Source organism: Cydia splendana, chromosome 2 (genome assembly GCF_910591565.1).
Source record: "Cydia splendana chromosome 2, ilCydSple1.2, whole genome shotgun sequence".
Classification (NCBI taxonomy): domain Eukaryota; kingdom Metazoa; phylum Arthropoda; class Insecta; order Lepidoptera; family Tortricidae; genus Cydia; species Cydia splendana.
In genome coordinates this window covers 25,301,912-25,320,054 of record NC_085961.1, presented here as the reverse complement: position 1 = coordinate 25,320,054, position 18,143 = coordinate 25,301,912, and the positions used below count along the sequence as shown (strand labels likewise).

The window sequence follows — 18,143 nt, the reverse complement described above, 5'->3', positions numbered from 1 at the left end:
ACTATAGTTTTTTAACACAAGTTCTAACACATTGACACATTTTATGAGTTAACATTTACATATTTATGTTCTATTTTAACATATTTATGCAAGGAGCTTAGGGCACTCGAGACCGATTTAAAAAAGTATTGTTTGTCGTGAATTTTATTCGCACTTAAAAAACCTGAGACTAAACATACGTCAAATAATAGATATTAATGTGTTTATATACTTACTTACTATTTCAAGCTAACATTGAAAACGAGGTATTTACCATGTATTAAATAATATAAAATATATGGTATTAATATAATTATTATAAAAATGACTTATTAATTATTATTGTAAGTGAAAATGAGGACGAGTGACACCGTGCGTAAATATCGAATCCGAAAAAGGGTCGAGCTATGGTGTGTGGGTACTAGACCACAATTAAATTCATATCACGTCAGTTACTCCGTAAATATGTCATGTGCAACTGTGCCAAAATATCGGGAACTCGCCAAAACAAATATACATGGTAAATAAATATAAATAATTAATCTGAGCAGAAGCATCCTTGACGCGCATTATGCCGGATCCAGTACAGGTACTTGGTGACCCGCGTGTACACTCCAGGGTAACCGGCGCGCCCGCATCCTATACCCCACGAAACCACTCCTGAAATTAATGGAGAAAATTTGTTTCGTAATTATATTTATTTTATGATACAGGAGACAAACGATGGTAAGCGATTTCCGCCGCCCATGGACGAGTGCAACATAAGAGAGGATGTAAGTGCGTTGCCGGCCTTTGAGATGGGAATACGCTCTTTTCTTGAAGGTCTTATCGGTCGTATTAGTTAATAATAAAGCATTATGTTCATAATAGTGGATGGAAGTGTTGAAATTAGCCTTTTTCAGGGTTCCGTACCTCAAAAGGAAAAAACGGAATCCTTATAGGATCATTCGTGCGTCTGTCTGTCTGTCTGCCCGTCTGTCACAGCCCATTTTCTCCAAAAGTACTGGACCAATTAAGTTGAAATTTGGTTCACATATGTAAATTCGTGCCCCAAAGATGGAAATCTTACGTAAACAAATGAATTTTAAACATGGACGCCACTTTTGGGGGGTAAATGAGAAAATTAAAAAATAATGTTTTTTAAACTATATCGTGTTACATATAAAATGAAAAAGCTCATTTTGAAAATCTGAAATATATATTTTTTGTAATTTTAAAATAAATCCCCCCCTTTATCTCCGAAACTACTGGGTCTAAATTTTTGACAAAAATATACAAAATAGTTCTTTACCTACAGATGACAGGAAAACCTGTTAGAAATATGCAGTCAAGCGTGAGTCGGACTAATTACTTAGTTTTTGATCCGACCCCTACGGGTTTTTTAAAGGCAATTAACTCGCGTTTCACATATAAAAAATACATTGTTAAAAATTGGGTAGTGTACGGAACCCTTGGAACGCGAGTCCGACTCGCACTTGGCCGGTTTTTACCTAAAAGCTCGTAGCGTTTATCTCTCCTTTCGGCTGCCAACGGTCCGCCGCTGTCACCCTGTAATAAAGTTTTTCAACTATATATATAAATTACCTAGTATAAGGAACGTTTTTCTCAGTACCAATGTAATGTAATGTAAATCTGTGAGTTATTAAAATTTCCTTCAGCTTTTGGAAATATACCTATGTGGCTACTGTCGCTACGTGTCAGGAATTCGACTAGCCACGTAAAAAAAGTAAACTTCAGCAAATAACTCCCTCTTAACCTTTTGGACGCCAATGACCGATATATCCGCACCGCAGGTTCAACGCCAAAGACCGATTAATCGGTCACAGACCACAGAGCAACATAGACCTACGTGCATATGCATAAAGTTCAATTTCAGTTTTGACACTTCGGTGTCGTGGCGTCTGAGTGACAGCTTTTGTGTTTGACACGGCGTTGAAAAGGTTAACATTTGCATGGAATTCGGCTTATGAGATCGCGTTGGCCAAGGACATTTAGGGCTAAATGGGCCGCTTCCCTCCTTGAAATTTAAATCTCACCTGACAAGTATCCATCATCCCTTGGTCAGGGAAGCCGGCGCACAGCATGTCGTCAGCTATCATGGCTTCCTCGTACTTGGACTTCTTGCAGACGTCGTTGCTGAGGACGGGCAGCTCCACGTCGTTCAGTACGCAGGAGTGGTTCCTCTGCTCGGTTACTGAACCCCAGCCCGCTGCTATGGCCTTCACTCCTACGTATGTGGCATCTGTCAAGTTACAATGTTTTTGGAAAAAATAAAGAATGCCTTTTAATGACGAGTTAATGCAATTGTCCAACTTACTAAAAAAAAGTATTTATTTGTATAAGCATTTTTGCACACCCATTATCTCTTCCTTAAAATTTATCAAGAGCCCAATTCAGATTTAAAAACGTATAACGGTTTTGATCTTATTTAGATACGACAGATGAAAGTTGTGTGCGTGAGATGCACACCAATGTCACCAATTACCGAGACGATCATCAAGGTCATATCAAAACCAAAAACCAATGCAGAGCCGTATAATAACAAGTTCTGAATAGGACTTCAGGCCAAACTAGGAGTTAAGTTAAAATACAGAGGCCCTACCGCGAAAAACGAAAATGTAATGTTCGTTATCTGCCACTCTATCAATGGAATATGCAAGAGCGATAGAGAGACAGATAACGAAATTTAGATTTTCGTTTTCCGCGGTAGCAGACTCAACATTACCGTCACTATGTGGCAGACAGATAGGCTTGATCGTATCAGTAATATTGACAGGTTGATTGAGCCGCAGCAGCGCGATGTCATGTCGGAAAGTGGTGTATGTAAAGTTGTGGGCGACGATGCTTGTCACAAAGCGTGTCTCAGGGCGCGTGGTCTCGTTGCAGCGGTTGTGTTCGCCCAGGGTCACTTTTATCATAAACCACATCAGCCTGGAAATAATACCGTAATATCGTAAACTTTACTCTAGCTAGAGGGCAATTACACCGCCTAATATCTATGAAAAGCTTTCCCTGATTCCATTATGGGAATTTTCGAATGGAATCAGGAAAACGGTCACAAAGTATAAATTTTATAGAAATTGATTTTATTTTTCATTTCTCAAGCTCTGAAACAAGCTAGTTGCTTCTTATCTATGAAGCGAATTGAAAGTGATACGTTTTGGTCATAGGGACTTTTGCTTTCCGAGTACGTTTTTTTTTAATTTATTTTAACAAGATACATTGATTTTTCGGATATTTACTCTTGATTCCAGAAATAACTATCCTTTTACATAAGTTGTTAAATGAGATACCGTCACGACAGGTTTATACTTCGTAATGTTTTATAAAATACATATGTATTTTGCTTTCCTCGTATTTGAAATGAAAAATAGAGTGTTTAACTCGTGTGAAAGGTACTCTTTCTGACTCGAACCATAGGCGCTCTCACTTACAATATAGCCCAAAACATCTCGTCAGAAATGGTTTCATCCCTTCGTTAACATGTTCCCCACATTATTTGGCAAAGAATATAAAACGTATTAACAACGTGCGTTGTTGAAAGATTTCATTTTAGTAAAAGTTTACCACTTAAAATGTAGATATATTTAAAAATGTAGGTATGTCAACCACAATGACCATACAAATGCAAATTTCTACTTTCAATCACAAAAGATTTTTAAGTACACACCTAAATAACTTCTTTTTATTAACCGACTTCAATTTCATAGAAGGAGGAGGTTCTGTATTCGGTTGTGGCTATTTTTTTTTTTTTTTCTATGTACGTTCACCGATTACTCCGACATCCGTAGTCCGATTTGAGTAATTCTTTTTTTGTTTGAAAGGAGCTACCTCCGAGTTGGTCCCATTTTAATTTGGTTCTGTTCTGATCATGGGATCCATGAGGAATTGAGGGAACTCCTCAATTTTTAAAGGCACATGCACGGTGTTTTGGGCGTTTTCTTAAGCAACTCGAGCATTTTCTCCCGAAAACCACTAAAATGATGAAGTAGACCTGATGATGATGATTATTTTGATGATAATGATGATGATTTCTTTAAATGTAAGTATGTTCACCGATTACTCCGGCACCTGTGATCCGATTTGAGTAATTCTTTTTTTGTTTGGAAGAAGTTACCTACAAGGTGTTTCCGTATTATTTTTGGTTCTGGTCTGATGTCATGATGGAATCCATGAGGAATTGAGGGAACTCCTCAATTTTTAAAGGCACGTGTTAAGTGATTTCGGGGTTTTCTAAAGTAACTCGAGCATTTGCTTCCGAAAACCACCAATTTGATGTACTGCAACTGTAGCCTTACCACGAGTTTGACATTGACATATTCGCTAACGTCTTATGCATCTAAATGTAACTTTTTATGCATCTCGCTCACACTAAGGTTAGTACGAGCGAGATGCATAGGAAGTAAGTTACACACATGCTAGCGAATATATCAATGTCAAACTCGTGGTAAGCTGGTAAGGCTACTGATCGGGGGTTAGGGTTAGGAGTTAAGGGGTCAGAGATTAACGGGTCGGGGAATGGCGGTTGAAGGGTTGCTGGTTCAGGATCGAGGGGTTCCTGGATCAGGGGTTGATGTGCTGTGAGGTTGAGTGATCGGGGGGCTGAGGGATTGGGTCAGTGGCGGGGCAGGCGGATGGATTTAGTTGACAGGAATTATAATTTCCCAGACGGACTCGAGAAAATTCCTGGTTCAGGGTCGAGGGGTTCCTGGATCAGGGGTTGATGCGCTGTGAGGTTGAGTGATCGGGGCGTTGAGGGATTGGGCCAGTGGCGGGGCGGAGGATGGATTTAGTGTAGTAGTGACAGGAATTATAATTTCCCAGACGGACTCGAGAAAATTCCTGATTACATACATATTTATTAAAGTAATAGGTACACGAATTTAGTGTTAAACATGATCTTGTTTTTCATTCATGCGTCGCGCTCTTAACAATGCGTTAAAACTAAAAATGGAAAAATAAAAACTTTTTACAAAAAAAAGCAAACCGACTTCAAAAAGGATGAAATAAAATATTATCCTTTTTGAAGTCTATGCGTTACCAACTGATATGTTTGAAGTCGGTGCCAAGCCAAGTAGTAACAATACCAGTCAAAATAATCAGCTTTATGGCTATAAATCCCATTAGAACTGCACTAATAACTATTAAAAATGTGTAAGTAATTTTGTCTGCCTCTTTGTCGCCTTTTCAAGGCTAAACAACTGAACCGCCTTAGGTGAAATTTGGCAAGAAGGTAAATTTCTTAAATTGTTTTATATTTTGAAATGTAGTCCTCTGGATAAGGGACGGGAAATTACTCAGTCCCAATCTCACACTTGCGTGCTATAGACTGTTCGAGCATTAGTAAGAAATGCTCTTTAAAAAATACGACGAAAAAAAATGCATTGGATTTCCACTAATGTGCCGACAAACATGGTACAGACTGCGCCAAGAAGGTTTGATCGTGTGTTCTGAGGTGTGTTCTAAGCCTCCTCCACACTCCTGCGCGAATCGCGGCGCAAAGCCGCGAACGCGAGTGTGGAGTCCTGAACGCAGACCTGCGAAATCGACTCCACACTCGCGTTCGCGGCTTCGCCCGCGATTCACGCGCATAGTCTGGAGGGGGCTTTAGATACAATCGACGTCAAAGATATATTTACACTTTTGCACCTTACTCCTTTGTAATAAGGCGAAAAGTGTAAACATATTTTTAACGTCGACTGTACCTACAGAAAGTACGTTCATTGTCGTCGTGTAAGGCAATCCAACGTAGGTACATCCTTATCGAATCGCACCAAAATCATGGTATGCTTCAAAATTTGGCTTGGCACCGACTTCAAACATATCAGTTGGTAACGCATAGACTTCAAAAAGGATAATATTTTATTTCATCCTTTTTGAAGTCGGTTTGCTTTTTTTTGTAAATTGTTTTTTCTGCAAGTCAGTCACGCTACTATCATATTTAATTAAACATACTCATATTCAATAGAACCGTCTTGTAACGAAATCTTAATTTTTAATATAAAGGAAAAAAACACAGAGCCTACAATCTATCAATGAATGAAATAATGAAAATGCAGGTAAGCCGCGGTAGACGCCAAAACCGTCAAAAGTAAATTCTGCCTAATTATTTTCCGTACACGGAACAATGGTGATTCGTACATTTGGGAGGCGTGCGTGCGTATGCGTAGAGTTCTTTTTGAAAATTTAATGTAATGTAATGTAAGGGGTACACCGAACAGATGCTCCCTTGCTCGTGTCTTATTATTGTTATTTCCAATTTACCCTTTAGTGCAGTGCGCAGCGGTTAGCACATAGCGGTCGTTGATGAGTATGCCCCCGCAGTAGAACTTCTGGAAATACGTCAATCGCGCCATCCAGGGGAATTCATTCACCATCGTTTCAACGCCCCCCACTATTCGGGAGGCTTCGTTGCGTTCACCACATCCTTAAAAACCACAGCGTAATTTATTCAAATGAACACACCTTGTGAAAAAAAATGTTGATGAATGTTTTGTTTATTTTAGTGGTGTCATGTTGTAGGTATCTGAGGGCTCGATTCGGAAAATGAATTAGATTTCTACTAGACTTCAACAAGTTACGATACGGATAATTTAAAGATATTTGTAAGATAGATATGTCAAATTTGACATTGGAGGTCCTCTTGAAACATTTTCGACAAGTTATGACTTAGATATCCAAGTCATAAATCATAAATCATAAATAAATCATAAATCATTTATTTTTCGTGATAAACTTAGTGTACATACAAGTCACATCTAGTCGATATCTAATGTAGATCTAGTTGATCTCTAAATCGTCTCAAGATCTTGTGATTATCTCGAAATCCGAATAGGCCAGTGACAGGCCTATTACAATCAGTTACTTACAACTAATTACATTAATTACAATTTTTAGATATCTTCATGCTGTTTTTTCATGCCGTCATCTCTAAATTCCTTTGTTTTCTATTTTTGTAAGTAGGTACCTATTACTATGTAAAATACTGATAGTAAAAACCGACCAAAAGCATCTCGGGCCATACTCTAGGGTTCCCTAGTGAGAGTGACCCTTCTGTGACAAGCTAATTGGGTGCTTTACGCTGTAAACTGGAATTTCCCGATTTTGACATTGGAAATGTCTTTTCGTTCGCTCCAGTATACGGTCCGATTTCACGAAAAAGTGCGATCCCCTTATATCTCGGAAAGTTGTGAAGATATGATATTAAAAAATAGGCTCAAAAGACGCATAATCACGAGAGCTGTAAGGTGCAAAAATAATTATTCAAGAAAGTCAAAAACAAAAAAAGTTATGGTCGAAATAGTGAAAATAAAATTCAATCTTTTCCGAATTTTTGATTTTGGTGCTCGATAATTTGGAAACAAAGAATGATATCAAAAATTTGAGAAAAACGGCTCTGGACAATTTAGTCAGCTACAATTTGAGCCTAAAACAAAGACGATCGGGCTAAGGGTTTGCCCTGTAGCCTAACCTTAAAATAGTCAAAAAGTCAGAACGACATTTTTCACAGGACATTTATGACTTCATGTTTCGCAGAGTTCGTTATCGGTGTTTGTTGTGAATTATCGGGATTATGACGGCAGAATAACACTTGCACTGCGTGAGCTTTCAAAATCGCTGCAGATTTTTCTTGGTCTAACTGTATCTATCCTGTTTGAGACGGGCGTAGATAACGCACTATTCGACAATCTATGCATTCTTGTGGTGGTGGAAATAGAAATAGAGGGAGAGGGAGAGGGAGAGGGAGAGGGAGAGGGAGAGGGAGAGGGAGAGGGAGAGGGAGAGGGAGAGGGAGAGGGAGAGGGAGAGGGAGAGGGAGAGGGAGAGGGAGAGGGAGAGGGAGAGGGAGAGGGAGAGGGAGAGGGAGAGGGAGAGGGAGAGGGAGAGGGAGAGGGAGAGGGAGAGGGAGAGGGAGAGGGAGAGGGAGAGGGAGAGGGAGAGGGAGAGGGAGAGGGAGAGGGAGAGGGAGAGGGAGAGGGAGAGGGAGAGGGAGAGGGAGAGGGAGAGGGAGAGGGAGAGGGAGAGGGAGAGGGAGAGGGAGAGGGAGAGGGAGAGGGAGAGGGAGAGGGAGAGGGAGAGGGAGAGGGAGAGGGAGAGGGAGAGGGAGAGGGAGAGGGAGAGGGAGAGGGAGAGGGAGAGGGAGAGGGAGAGGGAGAGGGAGAGGGAGAGGGAGAGGGAGAGGGAGAGGGAGAGGGAGAGGGAGAGGGAGAGGGAGAGGGAGAGGGAGAGGGAGAGGGAGAGGGAGAGGGAGAGGGAGAGGGAGAGGGAGAGGGAGAGGGAGAGGGAGAGGGAGAGGGAGAGGGAGAGGGAGAGGGAGAGGGAGAGGGAGAGGGAGAGGGAGAGGGAGAGGGAGAGGGAGAGGGAGAGGGAGAGGGAGAGGGAGAGGGAGAGGGAGAGGGAGAGGGAGAGGGAGAGGGAGAGGGAGAGGGAGAGGGAGAGGGAGAGGGAGAGGGAGAGGGAGAGGGAGAGGGAGAGGGAGAGGGAGAGGGAGAGGGAGAGGGAGAGGGAGAGGGAGAGGGAGAGGGAGAGGGAGAGGGAGAGGGAGAGGGAGAGGGAGAGGGAGAGGGAGAGGGAGAGGGAGAGGGAGAGGGCACGAAATGGTCTCACCTCAGCATGTTGCTGAACCCTGGCAGTACCTAGTGGAGCTCGGGTTTAATACAACATAAGCACACGCTGTTTTGGTCATCCGACGTCTTGATGAGCACTTAGGACAGTAGTACCGAAGATAGAGCTGATGCTGAACCCTGGTTGTACCTAGCGGAACTCAGGTTTGGTGCAACATAGGCACACGCTGTTTTGGACACCCGATTCGTCATGATGAGCACATGGTAGAGCATTACCCAAGATAGCTGATGCTGAACCCTGGTAGTACCTATTGGAACTCAGGTTTGGTGCAACATAGACAAACGCTGTTATGGTCATCTCTCGTCGCGTCAAACTGCTGTCAAGAAAATTTCATATCTTGCAGCAAATGGGCCGCTGCCGATCACCACTTCTCGAGTTGACTACGGATTTGCCGTGTAATAATTTTCTTGTACTTTGAACATTAATATATCCTGCTTATTAATCGAAAAATGAAATATGTACCTATACTTATGCGCCACTGCGACAATTATTCAAACTTGGATACGCGTGTGGAAATTTTGCAATTTGTTTGTTCACATGCGTTATGTCCAGGATACTTGTGTTAGTCTAAGAATAAAATAATTATCATTCAACGTTGTAGTTTTATTTTGTAACTTTTTCCTTATCCAGACTTTCTCGTCGCTCAGCGACAATATTTTTTCGAATTCCGTAGATTCATTTCCAATGTGCTCGATAGTCGTGTGAGGCACGAAATCTGTGAATTTTTTTCATATTTTTGGACCCATGGTTAAAAAATTAGAGAACCCTATTCGTTTTAAAGACCTATCCAACGACACTCCACACCATTAGGTTTAATAAAACCCCAAAGAAATATTTGTATACTTAGTTTTTATTTTACCCCTATGTATGTCGTCATGATTGATTTATATATCCATGCCAAATTTCAGTTTTCATAGCACTAACTATCACGGAGCAAAGCTGCGGGCGAACAGACAGGCGGACATGGCGAAATTATAAGGGTTCCTAGTTGACTACGAAACCCTAAAAACTGGCAATAACTTAAATTTGTTGGACATTTATTGCATTGTTACGGTCTTTGGTTCTTTCAAATGAAACATAATAATGATGCATGGAAACTGTAAAACATGTTACAAATTAATAATTTTCCTTACTTACAACTACATGCAATGAAATAATACGTGTTACATATTTATATTTTATATGTTAGTATTTTATTCGAATCAAATATATATTAGTACTTATATCCGAAAATTTTACAGAAACAAACAAGAAAATATTTACTTACGACAGTTGCACTTTGGTATCTTTTCATAATCTTCATCGTCTTGTATTTTCTTTAATAATTCTTCATCAGCTTGTATCTATTGCGAAGAAAAATAAGCTTTTAACTATTATAAGTAATAGGTGTAAGTACATGACATGTGTGTATTTTCAGAGTATAAAAACCATATGATTAACAGGATGTGAAAACATTTGGAGAGCATTCCGTTACTAAGTCAGCTGGTATTTATTATAATAATGAAATAATTCAGCCTATTCATGTCCCACTGCTGGGCACAGTGCCTACTCTCATGCGCAAGAGGGTACTTATTACTGATTTAAAATTTGGAAAACCCCGATACTGGCATTTCCAACAATATGTATTTAAATCCATACATCTATCCGATTATACTCAGTAAGTTCAAATATCATAAAATAGTAACAATAACTAAAATGTACTTACTGTGAATGCTAAAACAATTGCACTTAAGAAAACAACTTTCCACTTTAACATATTGAAAATAAGGTAGCAGCGATTGAACTTGGTACCTATTACATTACAAACTTTGACAGCGAAAATTTCAATTTACTAATGTCACTTTATTGATGAAAATTATTTTCAAACGCTGACCCGTCTGCTGCTTTTGCCTGACATTCAAAACTCAATCAAAATTCTGAAACTGGCTCGTTGCTTCACCGTCACGAAAAGAGCCATACAACTACTAGGTACTTATGTATTTCACAAATGACACTTGTGAAATTTTGATGAAACTAAATTAACTAATAATTTCGTAAGAATTCTGTATTTTCCAAGAGATCTATTGAGAAGACGCGCGCGCATCCCGATGGGAAACTGAGTCCTGCGTCCGCTGCGGTCTAGGTCCAGGGCATTGCTCCCTGCACTTACTATGCAAGAGCAGGGACTAGTAAATATTCAAGACGAGCAACCTCAAAACAACACCGCGTTCCTTGCGCGCCTTTTTACTATTTTTATTTTAGATACGTATAAAGCTTTATAAAATTTGTCATCTATACGGCTACCGCCAGTTTGACACTGACATATTCGCTAGCGTGTGCGCAACTTACTTTCTATGCATCTCGCTCATACTCGCATAATAGTGCGAGCGAAATGTAAGTATCAGAAAGTAGGTTACGCGTTAGCGAATAAATATAGACCGACCGCTTAAATGAGTCCTCGCCTGCGGGGTACGGGGGCGACGGTGCCCGCATCTTCCCCGCCGCCCTTAATCGTCCTACCCCGTCGCCCCCTTACCGCACAGGCGAGGACTCTTTTAAGCGGTCGGTCTATAATATGTAAAAATAATATTTAATGTTATCTACGACATTGACAATTCTCGCGGCGTTGTATGGGGGTTGTCAGTCTTCTTTATTTATTAGACTCTGGGAAGAGCCTTTCCTAAGCAGGTCAAGCAAGTAAGATGCTTAGCGACTAGTTATGCAGGGCTCTAAAATTAATGTGTGCAACTTAGAAGGCATATACATAAAAAACGTGAGTTGAATACGATTTATTTATTTATTAAATATAGCAATTCATAATATGTTCGTTTGATTATCAATTTGATATATTTTGGCAAGTCAAATGGCAACTTTCATTTTCAGGTTTGGTGTGGCCCTAGAAGTAGGTAATAAATGTCTTAATAACTTTAGATAAATCTCTGTAAAATTTTCAGAAAAATGACAAATATCAATTGCCCCACTTTTATTCATTATCTTATCTTACCCACTTTTATTCGTAGGTAATTAATAATATGTATATATATATGTATTTATATAATTTTAGGTATGCTTATATTTTGAAATTGCTTTATATTTATGATAAATTCGTTTATGTAGGTAGCAAAAGTTAACTTAGATATCAAAGTTGTATCAAAAATGCAATATTTACTTATATCTAAGGCTCAACTATAAAATATATTTTCATTTATTTTAGGGATTCCGTAGATTTTAGTAAGAATGCATATTTTTTTTACTACAAACTATGAGCGTAATTTACAAATTTATGCTGTGATTGGAGTTTCAATTTTTAAAATAAAAGGGGATCTGGCTATAATATATTTTATCTCAACATAAAATAATTCTTGTATTTTATCACTTTTGGCATTTTTTTATCATAAAAGAAACTAAAAAGTGGAAGCAGTTTGACTCCTCCGACATGTGACATGATACAATGATACTGCCATCTGTTGAGTTCATACTGTAATCGTTTTGATACTAGCCAATCCGATTCTAAATTTATAAAGTTAGTCTCAAACAATTTCAACTACACATCCAAAGCGAGGTCTGATCTGGTGTTCAAAGGAACACTATTGGTCATTAAGGTTTTATGTGACTTCCCAAAGGGAGACTCTACTGGTCCCTACAATAACAGGCGTCGTCGGTGTTGTCTCTGATCCAGTCCAGATATTTCGTGACCCGCGTATAGACGCCCGGATATCCAAGTCTCGCACACCCGTAGCCCCAGGACACGATACCTAGGAAAAATATATTTTTGTTTACCTTTCAAATAAAACACAATCAATGATGCATGATGTTCAAGAAGCTTATTTATGGACCAAGACAGGATAATATTTTTTAAAGAGTAGGTTAGAAAAAACTATAAAACTTCTGATATACGAATGTCGTAGTTGGTACTAAAATGTAGGCTACGGACTAGACATATTACTCGTAGTTTTGATATCGGCATAATTGAAAAAAAAAACGTTAGTATAGGTGAACTGCTTTCAATATCCAAAAAAAATCTATTTCACTCTGAATGTACCTACTAATTATTTAGTAGGTTATGTTATACTCGTAATATAAAAGAGCGCTAGTGGCCTAGCGGTAAGAGCGTGCCACTTTCAATCCGGAGGTCGCGGGTTCAAACCCCGGCTCGTACCAATGAGTTTATCGGAACTTATGTACGAAATATCATTTGATATTTACCAGTCGCTTTTCGGTGAAGGAAAACATCGTGAGGAAACCGGACTAATCCCAACAAGGCCTAGGTTTACCATCTGGGTTGGAAGGTCAGATGGCAGTCGCTTTCATAAAAACTAGTGCCTACGCCAATTCTTGAGATTAGTTGCCAAGCGGACCCCAGGCTCCCATGAGCCGTGGTAAAAATGTCGGGACAACGCGAGGCAGATGATGATAAAACTCACCTATAAGTTCATAAACGTGATCTGAATTTTCGGTGATAAGAGGTCCACCGCTGTCACCCTGCAAAAAACAGAAATGGAATTAAGTCATAAGGAGAGGTCACACACTCGATAATAATCGTGTACAGTGACAAATTGATGATTGATTAATGATGATTTTGAATGGCTCAAGTGACATAGCTACGTAGGTAACAACAATAAATTTTATGACTTTTATTGTTCATTAGTATGCATTTCAAAACAGAAATCCATGTAAAATTGAGCAATTTATAAGATTAAATGCAAATAAGTAGGTACGAGACTTAGGTCCGCACCAAATTGAACTAAATATTTATTCAGGACTCCTTTTATCAGCAGTAAGCTTAGTAGCTTTAACTCCCTCCATGAATTAGGTTACGCTTGTGGACTTGTGGGCTTTGGTAAACTTACAAACCTTTACAAACTTTTTTTGTACCTTATGCAAGGCAAATGTGGCATGGCACAGTGACAGTTAAACATACAACTGACAATCATACACATGACAAATTTATATGACACTTCAGGAGTTGCAAGCACCCGTAGCAACGATATCCAAATATCAGAGGGCCGCTTCGCAATTACCTACTGAATAGAATAGGTACAATGAATATCAATTTTATCGCAATTAGTATTACTTACAGTACAAGCATCTTTATGTGCCGTCTTCGGGAACCCGGCGCAGAGCATCGCCTCCTGGATCCTAGAGGCGTTGTACTTTGTGTGCCTGCACTCCTGGTTACTAAGAACAGGTAACTCGGCCTCTAGGAGTGTGCAAGACCAGTTCTTGGTCTCGCCAGTTGCGCCCCAGCCAGATACTGTTGCGATTGAGTTCTCGTAGGATCTTCCTGTGGACATCAAGTAAAATCGTCATAAATAAGTTCACAATTGCGAATATAATGACACTTAGTCACAGTAATTTAATCATAATGATACATTCATTAGTGTCTAATAATAATCTTATCATTCCAGTAAGTTGTTCGGTACCTAATATCCAATTCAATTTAATTTATTTATTTCAGAAATATTAGGCTATTTATTTTTTAGGAAATTGTTACTTACTTGGCAATAATGAGACCTTGCAAGATCGATTTATTGCCTAACCTTACCTTACCTTACCTTTCTCAATACGCTTAATCTATACAGCCTTCGAAAAATTATTCTCGTTCCATTCGTACAGGCGTTTCTTCCTTTGAAACTAACCTAATACCAATTTCCACTGAAAACTTGGAATAGCATGTGATGGGATAGGGAATTCACCAATCTATCTTTGTGTCCCGTCCGGTAGCCAAAACCAAACAGGACTTTAATACGTCTATCTATTGTTTTAGGGCCATAATTCTATGAGTCAATCTTACCTTGATACTTCGGCAAGCACACGGGCCGAACAGCGTGGGAGTACGTAATCGGTGAACTGATCTTCAGCAGGGCGATATCATTGCTCAGGTCGGAGAGAGAAAAGTTGTGGGCTATAACTTTTGTGACGTAACGGGTGATAGGTCTCGTGGTCTTGTCGCAGCGATTGTGCTCGCCGAAAGTCACTCGGAACATGAACCACATGAAACTAAAAAAAAACCCTTACTTTAAGTAGGAAGATTTAGGAAGGCTTTAAATAGTGCTGATTATGAAACCCTAGCCAGCAAACGATCCAAATAAAATCACGATGGTAAAGAATTCCTAAAAAAATGTTTGTAAAAAGTTAAAACATAGTTGCTATAATCCGAGTACCAACCTGTGTTGTACATAATTGCACAACAAGGATACAACTTAAGTCAAACATACCTAGGCCTACCGTTTAACTGAGCTGATTGGTAAGAAGTTATGGTCAACTACGGACTGGTTGAAGGCTTGGCTGCACGAAGCTGATTTGAGTCATATAAAATTAGTCAAGATGTAATACATAATATTTAATAGAAAATCACCGCGCATTTCTATATCGACTGTCTGAGACAAATGGATTCTCTGTTTAAGTTTTTTTTTATAATAAATTTTGTTTTTTTTTCCACACTGACCCCTTCAAACAATGCGCAGCGGACACGACGTATTTGTCATTGATAAGGGAAGCCCCGCAGCCGAAGGCGTTGTGGTAGATGAGCCGCGCCAGCCACGGGAAGGCGTTGATGCTGGCCGCGGACCCGCCCACGATGCGAGGCTCCTCGTTACGTTCGCCACAACCTGAAATAAAGTACCTATTCAGTATTCAGTATTAATTTATTTCTTGCTGTCATGGTTGGTTGGTGTTTTTGGATAGTACTCGTACCTATTTACATTCTTCGCAATCATAATTTTATGGTATAAGCAGACACGTGCTGGTGTGATGCTAATTTCACCGGACATCAAATCTTCATCATCATTTTTCTAGTCCCGGCATTTTTGCCACGGCTCAGCTTGAGGTCCGCTCGGCAATCGTATCACAAGATTTGGCACAGGCACTAGTTTTGAAGAAAGCGACTCATGTGGTCATGACTCCTATGTCCAACTGAACTGAACTTTTAAGATTAAAAGCGAATCAAAGATGTGTTGGCTACGGCACGCAAACCGGTTAAAAATGAATATGAATACCTATAGAAAAGAAAATTACCGTGGTAAATTACTGGTCTGTATAACAAAACATCCGTGGGACACAGACATAATAAATATATTAAGAACGGGTCACTCACACCACACCCCTCGGTACACCCCTCGGGTCGTGTCTCGAGTCTTGATGACACTCGGTACGGAATGAAACATGTCGAGCGTTTTTCGACTTAAAATACGTGAGTGACCCGTTCGTAATATAGTTAATATGTAAATTACTGGTATTTTTCATACTAAAAAAATACCGGTTGCATTCCCTAGGTTGAGGTGCAATTAAGATCTTAATTGCATGTATTTATTACACATACAATATTTCCGACTAGACAAATTGGAAGTAAATAAATAATATTGCTTCGTTTAACGCGATAGTTACTCATGACTTTTCATACCCTTTTGGTGATTTAAATCATCATATTTACGCAATCAAATCTAAAATCTAATAGGGGGATAAAACTATTTTTATGAGTAATAACTATATCTATAAATAAATTTAAGTTTAATAATATTATATGTAGGTATAGGTCATTCATTGGGACACAAATATTAAAAGAGGTTGATGAACTTAGTTATTTGATGTTTAATTTTATAACGAATCAATGTCAAAACCAATAATATAAATGAAAATTGTTGTGTCTTGATAACCTTCAAAATTAACATACTTACTCGTACCTTAAAATCAGGTGACTTTAGGAAAGAATAAATATAAAACTTTGAGGCTTTAAAATGGCCACAAAATTTGCATATTCTTAATTTACTCAGAATGTTCATGTAGGTAACTAGTTAGATAAGTGAATTCATGTTTACTTCGTCACGTGTATTATCACGTTCAAATATTTTAATGGCATTTCAAACTTTTTTGTGAAGTTGGCTTTCCTGTTAAAGATTATTCTGCATACAAAAATGGTGTACGGTGTAACAAAAAGTGTGTATATATTTTAATCTGCCCTATTGCTAATATGCAGATAATTTTGAATTTATGTACGTTGTAGTATCTGTAAGTAGCCTTAAAATGTGTTATAATTGGAAGATAGTGATAATCATAAGTAGGAACTATTTATTTTCTTAACGATAACTAGAAATGAGAAGTCAGTTCAGATCGGTGCAGTGACGAAGGCCGGGCCGCGGGCTTGGCCGCCATGAAGAACATTTCTTTTCATACTCGTTCTAGAGTTTCTTCCCAGCGGAAAGCAGCTAAGATCGAAGGCAAAGGTGACGAGAAGAATAGTCCAAAGGATTTTGACAACGTAATTTAAAGGCCAAGCAATATTTACAATATTTTACAACTAAAATTGAATACAGTGATTTTTACATTTCTTTTCCCAAGCGGTGAATTTTTCCTTTAAACAATTGTAATATCCCACGCAGGCGTATCTGGTTGATAAAAAATAATACAGAGATTTTTGTTTGCCCATGTTTATTTATTTCTGATTACATGATAGTTACTTATTCAACTAAATATGATATAAATGATAAAAAATGTTATCTTTATTGTAATTTCAATTACCTACCTAACGATTGAAATGTACACAATACAAATGAGACTTAACAAATATATACATACTTGCGTCTGCCCGAGACTTCGTCTGGATAAAATTAGTAGGTACTTTCAGCATCTTTACGTCTCCTTACACAATTTGACAATTTGGTAAACATGAAGGTAAAAAAAGAATACGGCAGAAAATTTAGCTGAAAAGAAAAATGTATTAATGTGGCGAATAGTATGGACGATGATGGTTGACACGTTGGGTGAATGATACCTAAATTTTATACCGATTATTTATACCGCCCGTCAAATGAGGCAATTTGAATTTTGAGGATTTGTAATATGCGGATAACAGATATTCAACAAATAATAAATGGCAAAACAAAAATATGGCGCAAAATATACAACAAATAATTAGCTGGTTATAAAAATTGGAATTGGAAGACTAACGTTAAAATTTTAAAATACTACGGTCTTGAATTTCAGTCAGGAAAGGGGGGGGATAAAGGTGGTCTTGACGTTCAGGGGTAAAAGGGTAAAGGGGACAAATGTGGAAGCGCACGCAAGGGTGCCAGTAGCTGGATCCGAATTTACTTGTTTTGCATAGATGGCGCACAAGTTGGTGTCTTCAAACAGGCCGACGAGGTAAGCCTCACTCGCTTCCTGGCGAACGCGTATGGCAGCAGACCCGAGGTAGGCCTCACTCGCTTCCTGGCGAGCGCGTATGGCCGCAGACCCGAGGTAAGCCTCACTCGCTTCCTATCAAGCGCGTATAGCAGCAGACCGGGCGGTAACGATGAGGTTTCTTCACTCCACGGCGGATGGATTTCCGCGCACTTTTAAATACCTCGTATTAAATATCAAACTGGATATAAATTGCCAATCTGGTTTAAAAAAAAAACACCCCGGGAACACGAACGACTCTTCAGCACAAAATCCACAAACCATCCGCCTAAAAACAATTTCAATCTTTTCTTTCTCGAACATTCCATAAAAATTTAAATTCAAAATATGCCTAAATATTCACTTTATTACATCCAGCGAACAGTTATTTGTTTGTAAAA

General features: G+C 39.0%; 1 protein-coding gene across 1 annotated transcript; it reads right to left on the bottom strand.

The window, feature by feature from the left end:
* Positions 1 to 483: 483 nt before the first annotated feature.
* LOC134801338 (transmembrane protease serine 9-like) lies at positions 484 to 18,066 on the bottom strand. Its single transcript, XM_063773882.1, has 15 exons — positions 18,025 to 18,066; positions 17,674 to 17,915; positions 15,032 to 15,208; positions 14,378 to 14,583; positions 13,662 to 13,867; positions 13,008 to 13,065; positions 12,218 to 12,338; positions 10,478 to 10,494; positions 10,310 to 10,410; positions 9,872 to 9,947; positions 6,244 to 6,406; positions 2,705 to 2,910; positions 2,016 to 2,221; positions 1,470 to 1,527; positions 484 to 639 (listed from the first exon to the last, which is right to left on the bottom strand). Exons 1-15 carry the CDS (start codon positions 18,064 to 18,066, stop codon positions 518 to 520), a joined length of 2,001 nt encoding a protein of 666 aa, XP_063629952.1. The 3' UTR covers positions 484 to 517.
* Between the last annotated feature and the right edge of the window lie 77 nt (positions 18,067 to 18,143).